General features: G+C 38.5%; 1 protein-coding gene across 1 annotated transcript in view; it reads right to left on the minus strand.

Moving 5' to 3' along the window:
* CMTM4 (CKLF like MARVEL transmembrane domain containing 4) overlaps positions 1-15,152 on the minus strand; it is a 37,057-nt gene that overhangs the window by 8,020 nt on the left and 13,885 nt on the right. Inside the window, exons 2-3 of the mRNA XM_081018467.1 lie at positions 8,311-8,487; positions 580-678 (exon numbers count right to left, since the gene is read on the minus strand). Of these exons, the coding sequence (XP_080874593.1) occupies positions 580-678; positions 8,311-8,487 (276 nt within the window). The remainder of the gene's footprint in view (positions 1-579; positions 679-8,310; positions 8,488-15,152) is intronic.

Below are 15,152 nucleotides of genomic sequence, written 5' to 3' on the forward strand. Positions count from 1 at the left end.
GTCATTTAAGCATTGGAAAATGGTTGATGAGCTGATGTCATGCTAGATAGAATAAAAGCCTTTCCCATGCAGCTGATGAAAAATTATCCAATCATAGATTTGTTAATCTTTAAGGTGCTACAAGACACTGTCATTTGGGGGTGGAGAGTTTTCCTTTATTATCTAGAGCAAATTTTTTCCCCTGAAACTGGTGAGTGGAAGGCCAAGAACTGCATGTCATTGGGCTTGGGAGGAGCCAGCAGTGGACAGACCCATTTGCATATATGCTTATGGGGATGATGGGCATAGGACACTGCTAGGCAATATTGGTGATTTATGGCATAGCACTGTCTACTTGGAGTTGCAGGTTTCACCACTGTTGCAAACTATTGACTAGACTAGCACGTCAAAGTTAACATCCTATTAATAGCCTCCTCACTGCTTGCAAGCCGACTAAAAAAAAAAAGCAGGAAATGATTAATCTTCAGAAAAAGAAAGTTGAGCAAAACATGCAATGCTGTTTAGCACTGTGAAAAGGATACAAGTTAACCAGTTATCTTTCCTATAAACTAATGAAAATAAATTAACATTGTTTCTTACCACAGCTGCAATTTCTGCTCCTTTGTTATGGTTTAGAGCAGCAAGTACAACAGATGCAATGAAAAAGAAAAAAGTGCAGAGTCCAGTATTGACCAAATCCTATTAAAACAGAATTAGGCAAGTTATTTTACAGTGACAATGTCTATGTGACTGGTTGAAAACAGAACAATTTTAACAGTTTGCGCACAATATATTCTTTATGCAAAAGAGGTAATGATACAGAATAACACATATTATATACACCAATAGATAATTACTGCACTATAGTTTAGGGCCTGGCACTGTAATGAACAGGGAGGGAAACTGCTAAGAAAACAAGTAAAGCTTTCTGTAATTTGTTTAGAGCTTCCTTCCATTCCAAGTGATGAACCTTTGTGCAACATGTCTATTCAGCCAAAACTACTGTTCTTTCTTCAAGCCACAAAAATGTTCATGACCGAGCTATAGAGTATATATAGATTTCTTTTTGACTGCTAGCTCTCTGGAAATTAGAAAGTAACTCACATGTCTGCCACATGCATCTACTGCATTATATAATACAGGATATATGTACTACATGTTGACTTTTTATTTGCATGGTACAGGATCTGTGTTGACATATATGAATATATCATTTCACACAGCGAAAGAAAAAAATTTAAATGTGTTATTTTCCATGAAACATAACAAAGCTTTCAGAAACTCCTGCAGTTCAGTTTCATTGACTTGCTGTTACTTAGCAAAGAAACTCAAATAGTTTCAAGCTCAAAGCTTTCCAAACCATCTATTAATATATTGCTACAGGCATAATTATAATTCTGAGGAGTTACAGACATAAAGAAAACTTGTTTGGCATTTTATTGACTTACCAACATGCAAATAACAAAAACAAACAAACAAAATACATAGAACAAACACTCAAGCTGATCATAATTTACATATGCCGTTTCTACCAATGCCAACAAATTTGGTGCTCTGGTTAGTGATACAGACTATATTTTGGATGCTCTCTATCACAAATACAAATTTCAATATTACTTTTCTCCCAGCCTAATGTTTTATAAACAACTTAAACTCCTTCAGAAAGTAAAATCCAGGGGTTCTCAACTATTAGCTTAGGCAAACCAAAATGGTGAATTGTAATATAGCAGAAATATGTTTTGGGTTCAAATTGGCCATTTCCTTGAACATAAACCTGTGAATTGCTGTAGGTCAACATGCAGAGATTTTGGGGTTGTATGGACATATGTTATTAACAACATAGTGAACTGGTGAAAGCAGAATGCAACGAATACAACACTATTCTCAATCTCATGCTCAAATAAGTAGAAGACTTGTGTAATTTGTACATTCACTGAAACAGAATTTTCTGTCTGCGAAATATGTAATCATACAAGGGAAACAAGGAATCAAGTTTGCATTATTGAAGGCTACTATGCCTTTGAGCCTTACTGTTCTGGCTTGAGAACAGTGCAAATCAATTTGATTCCCAAGCAAGCAAATAAGAAGAGAAAGTTCTGTCTACAGCGTATAAATGCAACTCCTTAACAATGTATACAAGCATCTCACCTTCCTCTTTCCAGACATGATTAAATTGCTTATTCAAACCCACAGAATGTTGGCTTCAAGTTTTACCCAGACCATGTCCTGACACTATGGCACAGAGATAGCCCCAAGGACTTAAGGAAAGCAACAGTTCTGATGTCTACCAGAAAACTTCAACCTGTTGTACATAGCATGAATGGGGCTGGACTGGAATTGAGCAACGTCACATAAAGGGGATGAGGACTATTGCTCAAATACTAATTCCCCATGGAAATTTAATACTTCGGGGGCTTATTCAGAAAGATGATACTTAAAAATTCTTCTAAACCAGTTCAGTTAATTAAAAAGAGAGGAGGTATTCTGAATTATATCTCAGTGCAGGCTTTACTATGAAATCTTGTAGACAACACACACACACACATTGCACAGATGAAAGAAATTCAGTTGAAATAAGAGCAGCTTTGAGACAGCAATTTCTTTAGTGAAATAGTTCCAGGATAGAAGAGTTTGCAGGACAATCTACGAGAAGATTCAAAATCAATCTAAACTGCAAATATCCTTTATCTCATTCATAACTGATTTAATGAAAACTGCAGTTTTCTGTATTATTTCAGGTCATCTTGCTCCATCATTCAAGAAGTCTTATTAGCTGCCCCAGTCAAAAGGAAAGCAGCGTCTAAAGAGTTATGGATGGAAAGAGTTATTTTATTTTATTTTATTAGTCCAGTGGGCAAACTTTGGCCAGATACCTAGCCAATGCCTCCTAAACCCCAAATTACAAAATAATTCCCTAAGTGCCAGTTTCTTCAAGTGTTGGCAGACTCTGAGCCTTTCTATCCAGCGGCTTCATGTGTTTATTTTACTTGGGCAGGCAGAGTGTTGGCTATCGAAACAAGACTGGGCTTTCTGAGGTGATACAAAACAAAAGCAAAGGAAACTTTTCTGGACAATGCTGAAACTGAACTCTTTGTGCTAAGTTCAGAAAGACCAACATTATTATTTGGTCTCGTTCCAATGTCTACCAAGAAGGACAGGCAGAAAAGTTTATACAGGAATGAAAAAACAAAACCACAAATATCCAGGATACTGCTTGTTGATCTGTTATACAAAAGCTCTGTGGATTATTCTATCAAATGTAACCATCTACTGTATATGGTTACACTAATTTTTAAAAAGTTACCTTGCTAAGGAAGATTAGCTCAGATAGACCTCATGTAAAACGTATGTTACGTTACCTCACAGTGACTGAAGGTGCAAGCATGAGTGAAGATTAAATATATTATGATATATTATCTGCACATTTTTAATGGCTAAAGTTAAGAAATTGAACTATTAAAAGCCAATTATAAATTCCAATTTATTGTTAACGTGATTTTGGTAACAAGGGAACATTTTTCCACTTATGAAGGGAATGCCCTCTGGCATCCATATTCTGGCCAGATGTTTTTGAAGAGAGAGAGAGAGAGAGAGAGAGAGAGAGAGAGAGAGAGAGAGAGAATATGCCCTATTCAAGCCTCCCCACAACTTGCCATTTTGATCTAATGGAATGACCAAACAGCAATTTTCTCATCTAAGGAATGTGGATGCTGGCTGCAGCAATAACTTCTTTGGCCCAGAAATGAAAGATGCTACACGACTTAAAACTTCTCATTGTGGTACAAGAATATGCAGACTCTGGCTATTGCAGAGAAAATAACATTTCTAGGCTGTTCGGTAGGGTTTCATTTCTTATATGTCAAATTCATAAAAGCTTAACATGTAGCACGGGTTTTGGAAGAAAGTGTAAGTAAACCAACTGGCTGAAAATAAAGGCAGATGATATAGTTGTCTGCCTCATTCTGGTGTCCAGGAATAAGATTCCTGTGGGGCTTGTTACGAATAGGCTGTATGGGCTTGCAGGTTTTCCAGTTCATAAAAGAAATAAAGAATGTTCCTGTTCCATTAGAATAGAAGGGTAGAATACAGTCCATCCACAGCATTTGACAGACTTCCAGTGCTGGCCTATGCCGGAAGGCCTACAACAATACAGAGGCAAGTTGCCAGCAATATAGAAACAAGAACAAAAATGTTACTTTACAAATCTTAGATCTCTCTTTCTTGTATGTGGTGAAAGCTACTAATGGGCAGAACTTCTTATCCCCAACCTGCTCTTCTCTTTACCTAAAGCAACTGCTGGAATTCCGCTGAATTAGAGAAAAAATAATAAAGGGTTATCCTGAGTGCAGGACAGCTATCTCCCACTCTTGAATAGCCCAGCCTGCTCCAGAGACAAGAGGTTTCTTAGCCAGTATTAACCTCTTCATTGGTTATTTTAGAAACAGACCACTGGCCAAGGGACACATTAGAAGAAGAAGAAGAGTTTGGATTTGATATCCCGCCTTTCACTCCCTTTAAGGAGTCTCAAAGCGGCTAACATTCTCCTTTCCCTTCCTCCCCCACAACAAACACTCTGTGAGGTGAGCGGGGCTGAGAGACTTCAGAGAAGTGTGACTGGCCCAAGGTCACCCAGCAGCTGCATGTGGAGGAGCGGAGACGCGAACCCGGTTCCCCAGATTACGTGACTACCGCTCTTAACCACTACACCATACTGGCTCTCCAGTATTAGATCACTTAAATGCCAGATACTGGCATTTAAGGGCAGAAATATATAAAATCTCTAGGCAGCTGACAGTTCTGAACAAAAATATATAAATGGGTTCTTTTCTCTTGACACTGGCAAAGGAAAAAAAAAAAATTCCAGTCTTAGTTCCACATACAAGATGAAGGATGCTAGGAATCTAAAAACAAACCATTTCTTTCATTAGCCCGTATAATTCTAACATCTACAACCAATGAAAAAGTGTTTGATTACACTTCACTATAACAAAATAAGTCTGCACATTGCTTTGATGTTAGCTCCTAGGGTATTTATATAATACAATGCATTTCACCTTGACACATTTGGTCATTAAAAAAATGCAGAGCTGCTGAAGGTCAATGGCCAAAACTTTCCATTACAATATGGAACAGGGAACTAAGCTGATTGTGCAGGTCACAGAATATCATTTAGAAACTCTGAATAGATACAGCAATTTTCTTATATGCATGGCAATTATAGGTCTTGTGTTTATGTTAGACGTAAGCCAAGAGTCAAGCACATTTAGCCAAAGCCAGAACATAATGGCACGGCATAACAAGCTTTCATTGAAATTATCATTCCATGCTTCCATATACAAAGCTGGTTGAAGTTCTATAGAGGAAGAACAGAAAATAAAGGACTAAATGGAACAAACTGCAACAAAAGGATAAGTAAGTATATTTTATTGAAAGATTCTGAAGATGCCCACAATGACTTTTGCTTTCAGACCTTCATTTGAAACACAACATCTTTCTCGTTGAGCTATTTCAGCAACCTAGGCATCTGAAATCACTAGTGGTTAGAGCAACCTTAGAATTCTCTTAGCTATGGATACCAAACAAAAATTAACATGGAGTTAAATAAAAAATGTATTGCAAGGGGTGATTATCTAGCTTGGCTCATGACAAAGAACAGTTCTCTGTTCACTTCCCTTATTCCTGATTTCACATATTTCTATTCTATGTGACTGGACCAACTTCTTTGCCACATAATGTTCTTTCCTTGAAATCCTCACTCAAAATCAATAATTGCTTTCCAATGCTAAGTCAAATTTCTAACATTTAGCCAAACCATTTGTTGTCAGAATCTTAGTGATTGAAACTAGATATCATCCTGTGCACTATTTGAAACATGATCTAGTCAAGCCAATGATATGGGAATGGGAAAGGGCAATTATAATAACTAAAATACATAACTTGATTCTTTTCAATACATTTAAGCAAGCAGTATGAGTGAATATAAACTCATCTGAAACATGTGTTCAGATGCCCATCACATTCCTTTACGCTACTTGCACACATCCTTGCAGAGCTGATCTAGTTGTTTTATTTAACAAAGGGGAAATTTCCACTATCATTTTTCATACTCTCATAGCAAAACTATCAGACAGGAGTATGACTTATCCACTCTTTCTCTGGACGCATTTTTTTCAGTTTTCTTCCTAGCATGCCATACTACAGTCCTTTACAAGCTTCACCTTCCATTTGGTGCATTTTGAATAATATTTCAGATGGCATGCAATTCCTCAGTTAGGATGTAAATGGGATCACTGCTGCCAAATGTAAAACATTTCTCTCTTTATTCTGTTGCTGCCAGAAAGTTGTGAATACTCATCATGTACAGTAAGACAAAGGAGGCAGAACTTCAAAATACAGTGTTCCTTAATCTAAACAGGAACAGAGATTAAGGATCATTGACTGGCCTAATGATCTAATAATTTACTGTGGCCAGCAGCTGAGACAGACTCATGACGCCACATAGTTTTTCCCCTTTCAAAGGTTTTCAGCATGTACACACAATTCAGGATACATACTAGAAAGTGGAGCACACACTCCTTGGCCTACCAGAATCCAAGAGATCAAGGAACCAGTATTCCAACCTGCCAGTCTCTCATGCATACCCACAGAAAGGATGGGAGGACAAGTGAAGTAAAATAATAAGCTACTGAATGTATCTGTTGAAAGAATTGCTCTGGCTGTCGGGCCAAATTCAATGTACTGGTTTTGGTGTACAAGGCTGTATACAGCTTGGGGCAAAGATACATGAAAGATAATACCAGTCCTTATACAGTGGTGCCCCGCAAGACGAATGCCTTGCAAGACGGAAAACCCGCTAGACGAAAGGGTTTTCCGTTTTTCGATGCGCTTCGCAGGACGAATTTCCCTATGGGCTTGCTTCGCAAGACGAAAATGTCTTGCGAGTCTTGATATTTTTTTTCGCTTCCCCCCCCCCTTTTTCTAAGCCGCTAAGCCGCTAATAGCCTTTTAACAGCTAAGCCGCTAAGCCTTTAATAGCCGCTAAACCGCTAATAGCGCTAATCCGCTAAGCCGCTAATAGGGTTGCTAGACGAAGAGACTCACAGAACGGATTAATTTCGTCTTGCGAGGCACCACTGTATGCTCAACTGATCACTGTGCTCTGCAATGAGGGCTTCCTGCAGATACCATCTTATCAGGAGGTCTGTTCTACAAAATATAGGAATTGAGCCTTTGGTGTTGTGTCACCCACCCACCCTTTGGAATTTCCTTCCCTTGAATATTAGACAGGTGCTATCTCTGTTGTCTTATTGGTACCTATTGAAGACCTTCTCTCAGCATGCCTTTTAAATTGAGATCTTTCCCAGTCAATTATGTATATTGTATATTGTTTTAGCATTTGTTGTTTGCCACCCTAGGCTCATTTGGAAGGAAGAAAGGATATAAAGGTAGGGTCAAGAGGAAACTAACCAAAAGTTACAGAAACTGCAAAGGACCAACAAAACCCATTGAGATATCAGAAGAGTGTAAGGTGACTTTTTGGATTTGCCTTATAGGGATTCTAATGAATTCTAAGACTGTGTGCAACAATTATGTGAAATTTATGCCAAAAGGAAAACAGTGAAATCTGTGGCCCCTATCAGTTGCTTTCCACATTCTGGCCCTGCTCCTGTGTCTGACATGCAGGCATGTAGCAGGAGAAACTTTTCCTACTACTAATCTCCTTATCAGGAAAAAAAATATCCCCAGCCAAATGTCTGTCTTCAAAAGAGTACAAGAGCAGGACTTGTGAAAACAGTGGCAACCCTATTCCTAAAAGAATGTGAGAAAGAAGATAAATGCATAAAGCACACACTTCCAACTTCCAAACTCAGAAAAGCAGGTTAATCCCAAAATATGACTGTTTTTAGAAGAGGGATTGATGGCCCACAGATTTCCAGATTGACTCTACCTTGTAGTATGCACTCATTTCATATTTAATTTTTTAACCATTTGTAAATATAAAGTACAGTATTAAACAAAATCTGCAGGCTATACTTTCCTCAGTTGTGAACAATAAAGACTAGCATTGAAGGAAAGTCTGCATTATGCAGGGGAGGGGTATGATTTTACACACAATTTCAGCTTTATATACTTTATCATCCAATATTTCATAATCCTTATTGCACCAGTGGGGTTCACTTTGAATATAAAGCAGCACATGAACTCTACTTGCTGCAAATAACATTTACCAATGGTTTCAAGTTTCTGTACAAGGCAGGCAGTGCTTGAAGTCTAAACTTCAAATGTTTATTCAGCTATTTTTATAAAGTGAAGGTTTGGATGAAAACTTACTGTAATGTTCCAGTTGATCTGTGGTATTCTTGCATGGAGATTTAGACTGAACATAAGCAACAAAACTCCAGTAACTACCGATGCACTACAGCTGACAAATTCAAAGAAATAAAGGCCTTCACAAGGGGAGCATACCATGATGGTTTCTATGCAGATGAAGGAAATCAATGCCAAAACCTACGGGGAGAAAAAGTGGTAAAATATAAATAGTTCTGTAACATTCTGAAGACGGCCACAAATTATCCTGAAATGTTCATTGGGAATTTGATACTCAAGAATGTGCAATGAAACTTCAGTAAGATTCACAGTTTAAAAGAAGAAATCAACACAAGATGCTTGTCTCACTCATATACCAAATACAGATAGGTAGCCGTGTTGGTCTGCCATAGTCAAAATAAAAAAAATCCTTCCAGTAGCACCTTTAAGACCAACTAAGTTAGTTCTTGGTATGAGCTTTCGTGTGCAAGCACACTTCTTCAGATACCCTGAAACAGAAGTTGCCAGATCCTTCTATATAGTGAGAAGGTGGGGAGGGGTATTACTCAGAAGGGTGGTGGGAATGGGAGATTGGCAGATAGCTAAGATGAGCCTGCTGACGACTCTTAACGACTGTAATAGGTCTTACAGGAAAAGGCAAGGGGTGAGAAGGTGAGAAATGGCTTAGTCATGTATAATGGGATAAGAATCCAATGTCTTTGTTCAAACCAGGTCTCTCCATGGTTTTAAGTTTGGTAATGAGTTGCAATTCAGCAGCTTCTCTTTCCAGTCTATTTCTGAAATTCCTTTGTAGTAAAACAGCTACTTTGAGATCTTGTAAGACCTATTACAGTCGTTAAGAGTCGTCAGCAGGCTCATCTCAGCTATCTGCCAATCTCCCATTCCCACCACCCTTCTGAGTAATACCCCTCCCCACCTTCTCACTATATAGAAGGATCTGGCAACTTCTGTTTCAGTGTATCTGAAGAAGTGTGCTTGCACACGAAAGCTCATACCAAGAACTAACTTAGTTGGTCTTAAAGGTGCTACTGGAAGGATTTTTTTTATTTTTTCATATACCAAAGCATATTTTAGTACTAAAATAGCAATTCTGTGCACACTTATGTGAAAGTCCTACAGAACTCAGTGGGTCTTGCTTTCAAGTAAACATGCGTATGATAAGGCCCGGTTTAGTGATCCTGTGGCCATCCATATGTTGTGGGGACTCCACCATCAGTCCCAATCAACTAGGCCAATGACCAGACATGATAGTAGTTGGAGTTTACCATCATCATCTGGAGGACCACAGGTTCCCCATCCCTAGCTTAGGCTGTAAATCGATCAAAGTAGTATTGGTACTGGTCCATTTCTCCTACTATAAAGAATATGCTTTTCATTCTGGCTTTTAAAGGCATTTGGGGGTTCAGAATAGTTAGCAACTAAACTTTATTGAGTAGTACTATGAAGGCCTTTTTCAATTCAGCAAAACTATACACAAACAAGACTAGGAAGAAACTAAAGAATTCAGGTATATATTTGGGAGGCTAAAATGATATGCAAGGAGATAAGACCTAAAGAATGCACTGTGTGTCTTATTCTCATTTTCTTATTCTTAAAAGGGGGCAGAGGTATAACAATCTCTCCCCTGGTTGATATGAATACGAAAGTGATCTTACCTGACTTTACCCAAGAGAAGTTGAATGTAATTGAAAGAGATAACAAATAATACTATAACTAGTATTGCACTGAGGTCAGTAGTCAAAATGTTACAGACGTTAATTTAGATTTCACTCCTTTCCCCCGCTCATCAGAGCTATAGAAGTAAGATTTGTTTTGAGTTCCACCAGATCACATCAAATGAAGGGGTCCTTAATTTCAACACGTGTGACAATTATTTAAGTCCTACTGGGATGGCCCAGAGGCAAGGAGTGGAGGTAACAGTGTAAAAGGATACATCTTGCCAATAAGGTGTGGTTACTAAACCTCAGGAACTCACTCAAGGGGCAGTTAGCAGGAAACAGGGATGTATTCTATGCTTGGCCCTTCTTCTACTTTCTAGGCCATGAGATGTTTTTCGACCCAGACTTGGCCAGCATGGCCCATGGTCAGAGATGGTGGGAGCTGTAGTCTAGTAGTATCTAGGAGACCACTAGTTTCCTATCCCTTCTATAGGCCTTTGCTTCTAAAAGATTCCATGACTCGGTGTTTCAGAGTGTACTTGAACCAACAGTACTAGTGGTTTGGGCCCAGGATATCTAAATGAGGGATGTGTCCTCTGTTAACTCCACTAGCAGTAGGCCTGAAAATGTCCCCCTCTCCCTCATTCCCATTTAACCAGAATTTGGCTCAGTGAGGTCATCTGCTCTTTTCATATTTTGCTGCCATGTTGCCAGAGCAACAGAGAGACTAGAATCAGAGGTATAGTAAGGAAAGGTGTGGGATTCTGACAACATAAGATCCTCAAATATCTTCTTTGCATACCAGTGGGAAAAGATGGGGGTTTCTATTGGACTGACAAAGGTTGCTCTAAATGTGCACACCTGGATTTCCAGCATTAACTTTCCTCACTTGCATTTCTCACATGTTCATGTCTCCTGACACCTGAAAATCAATGTTCCTTTTCAATCAATACAGTTCATGAATTCAGTTGCAAATCTTTGAGTAATGTACATGCAAGTCCTGTTATCCGAAATTTCAGTTATCTGAATGCAAATAATTATACCCAAACCTCACTACACTGCTTCAGATATCTGAACAGCCACTTCCTTATTTATTCTTGTTTTGCTGGTCGGCGGCAGCCATTTCAATAGAAAACCATGGAGGGAGGGAGGGAGGTTGGCCACATCACAGATTAGAAATGTTCCCATAGAAAATAATGGAAACCATCAGCTGACAAATGATTTTCTGGGAATGCATTGTGTTCAGCTAGTCGGATCTGCATGTATGAATAAACAACATGCTCTTTACTGGAGTTTGGACTTGGAGTTTGGGAGTGTCCCAGCATGCTATAAGATAGATGAACACACCTCTGTCATTGCCCCCTATTTCCCAGTAACAGTCTCACTTTTCTGTCACCTGATAAATCATTGCCCTGGTTTTGTCTGTATTTTTGCCTTTTCACAGAATCACAGGGCTGGAAGGGACAACAGAGGTCTTCTAGCCCAACCAATGCAGGAAGTCCATTGCTATAGGCAGTCATCCAGCACTGCTTAAACATCTCAAATGAAGCAAATTCTCCCACCTTCCATCTGTTCTACTGTGAAGGTTCTTGTTACCACTAGGAATTTCTCCATAATTTTTGGCTGAAATTCCCTTTTCTGGTTATTTGAACCTGTAGGTTTGGGTCCTACTCCATCCTTCAATCTCATTCCATCAGGCTGCCTTAGTGGGGGTGGGGGGAAGGGCAGTACTTATTCCACCAGCTTTGCCAAAAGACCAGCTCCATCAGGCACCTCCTATCCCTGAAATCTTTCTTGCCAGTTGGTCATTATAAGAGCTACTATTTAAGGAACGATTCCTGAGTTTGTTTTCTTCTTCTTCCCTTGTGTGTAGTGGTTTTAGATTGCAAGCTTGTGGGCAGGGATTGCTTTGTTTTAATAGATTGTAAGTAAGCCACTCTGGGAGCCTTTTTGGCTAACGAGTGGAGCACAAATACTGTAAATAAATAAGCAAGTGATCCCAGGACTTTCTCCTACGTAAGTGATATGGCAAATACAGGATTGTTGAAGAGTATCCCATCTTAATCTACACCACTAAATTCTACCCTAAAGAAACCAGACCCAGGGCAGAGCACCTGCACACATTAAAGGAATGAGGGGAAGATAATGCAGAATTATTTCTTTCAAGACAGCAAGGACAATATTTTTGCTTATTCTGACCATAGTAGAAATGATCACCAGACCTTGCAGTTCAGGTTCACATGAACATAGTAAAGCTGAGAAATCTTCATCATGTTATTGCCAATATATGCTCCTGAAACATGGATGTAGTATAAGTTGCAAAACACCACCCCTGCATTTCTCCAAATCCCTTCACAGTACTGCAGCCAAAATAGTTTGCCCTAATATTTTCTCATACTGGAAAACAATGTAGCAGAACAAGTTTCTGCATTTAAAATGATAATGTAATCTTATTATTTAAAAAAGGGAAATCAACTAATGAAAGCTTCAATCCTATGCACACTCATTCAATTCAATAGGTTTTTTTTCCAGTAAACATGAAAAGGAACAGACTGGAAATGAATTGTTGCTGCACAAGATCCTCTTGGCAAATTGTCTATACTAATTATGACTGTCAGCCTTTAAGAAAAATGAAGAGAATGCATTGCAATATGTATTCAACCTCAACAGAAGACTTCATAAGGAAGAAAATTGCTACCACCACATTTCCTCTATTAAATATCAAATTTGCTGTGTTTTATTTTTTGATAAATCAAGCAACATAAGCACTAAAAATAGTTCCCTCAAGATTTTTAAAAGAAAGAAAATAGCTTTCCTGTTTATCTGAAGAGGCCCACAAAAAGACTTATTGTGTGGTTCAATCACGTAATTACTTATGATTTCACAAAAACCACTGAATAGTGAACATTTTTCCTGCTTAAGAATACCCACAATATTTTTGTAAGAATATTACACTACTAGGATTTATTACTTAAACTAGTGGTACAGTATAAGTAGTCATATACAGCATAGATATAGGTAAAATGCTTTTACACCTCCTCAAAATACACCCAAAGACATTTTTGAAAACCTCACACATTCAAATTTAGATTTATTGCTTTCATTTAACTTGGCCAATTCAACAGTCTAAATCTAAGTAGGCCTCATTCCTTGTAAAGCGGGTGCACTTCTCACATCTAACACAGCTGGCATAAATACAAATATTTCAGTAATATGGCTTCAGTGAATCCCTGCCTCTCCAAGAGGAAACTATCTTTCATCACAGCAAAAATATGATTAATTTTCCACCTGGCATCACTAGGGCTGGATTTGCACATGTCCATAGGTGCACTTTTTTTATTCTACCCATGGAGTCCTCTGTCATGTACACAGGAATGCAAGAAAATGGGTCAATCCAATTAGTTCTTGTAATACATCAACAGATTCCACACCCCTGACCAAAAGCACCTACATGTGTTACAGAGAATTCCTTTTTACAACAAAAAACATGGCACAGTCCTGCTTACTTTCAGTGGAAGCCTCACAACTGTTTTGTGATGCAATTGCAACATGTGAAATTGTACCAGCCAAAGAAAAAATGTTAAATATCTTTAGTGAGGCAAGCAAAACAAAGCCCAAAACATTCCAAAGGGCTGCCTGCCATATCAAACACTGTCATGCATGGCTGCTGTTTGATAGTGGGGAGGCAGGAACTAAATTAGTTACATGGGCATTGCTGTTGCTTTATTCTGACGAATATGCTTCTTCACTCTTGTGACTTTTAAGTTAAGATTTCTTAATAGTTCAGTCGTAAGTTGTCATACTTGATCTACCATCCTTTGAAAAAAGTATACAACTAGTGCAAATATTAACCAACTGATGCTTAGCAGCTGCTTTGCCAATTTGGCTATTTGGCTTGCGATGAAGTCTGATGTTGCCCTGTGGTAAATAAGTCGGCATCCTCTTGGTGAAAATTTTCCTTTCAACTACACCAAAACTGGCAACCATTTAAAAGTATTGTTGTCATACTGCTGATGAAGAGTCTAAATATATAATTATGTAAGAATATCACCTCTTAGAAAATTATATTTAAAATAGGATTGCATTTGTAAAGTGCTATTATTAAATTTTTATATACATTTATATGGCTTTATTGTTTCTAATTAACTGAACACTGTGGAATCAGAGGCATAAGTGTGCAGAGAAATACTGTTCACATGTTCTTGGATATTATAATAGTCCATGTCACCAGTGCCATTGCCCAATCTGATGAAGCTGATGATGATGATGCTTCTGTTATTTGCATTTGAAACATAAACATGTGTTCTGCATTATAAAGTTTGTCCAAAGCATAAGGTATGCTAATGAATGCAGTTAACTACATGTAAAGTCTAAGTATGAATTTTTATTTTCAACACAACCCCTCCCTCACACTTTGAACAGAAACCTCTGAAACAACTTTCACTGAGGATAAAGTGAGGTAACTCATAACTCCTTGTAAGCCATTTTTGTTGGATTTGTGGTAGGCTCTGCATTAGCAGTGAAGGTATATTTTGCTGTGGCTCTATAAGCTTATGAATGTAAACACAAGATGAAATGTAAACACCTTTCTCCCCCATAGCCACTTTTGATACAACAGGTTTTCTTCTAAAGTCCCCCCCCCCCAACCCTTAACAAATGATATTTTAAGTAGAGAAGGCTTTCAATGTTCCAGTTTGTATGTACAGCAATGGAGGCAACTGAGCTGAAACATTAATAGCACTTCACACTTCTTCTTAGCTTTAAAACGCACTGATGTAATGATGAACAACAATTTATTGTCGCATGAACAAGCTTTGGATTCATGTGTTTCCTCCTCCAATATGGCTATGAGGAGATCAGAAGCTTTCAATTTCAGCATTATGCCCAGGACTGAACATACTGTGGTTATACCCAACTGTGGTTTGTCTGAAGCTGACTTGTTTTAACTTACTATAGTTAAAACTAACCACATTTTGTCTAGATTTGGATGTAAAGCTTAACTGATTATTCTAAAATGGAAAAGAGACCTTTCAAACTATTCCTCCCAGTCACTGGAGGGGGAGTAAAGGTAAAGGTAAAGGGACCCTTGACCATTAGGTCCAGTCGTGATCAACTCTGGTGTTGCGGCGCTTATCTCGCTTTATTGGCCGAGGGAGCCGGCGTACAGCTTCCGGGTCATGTGGCCAG

The sequence above is a fragment of the Podarcis pityusensis genome (assembly GCF_964106645.2).
Source record: "Podarcis pityusensis genome assembly, chromosome: 8".
Lineage (NCBI taxonomy): Eukaryota > Metazoa > Chordata > Lepidosauria > Squamata > Lacertidae > Podarcis > Podarcis pityusensis.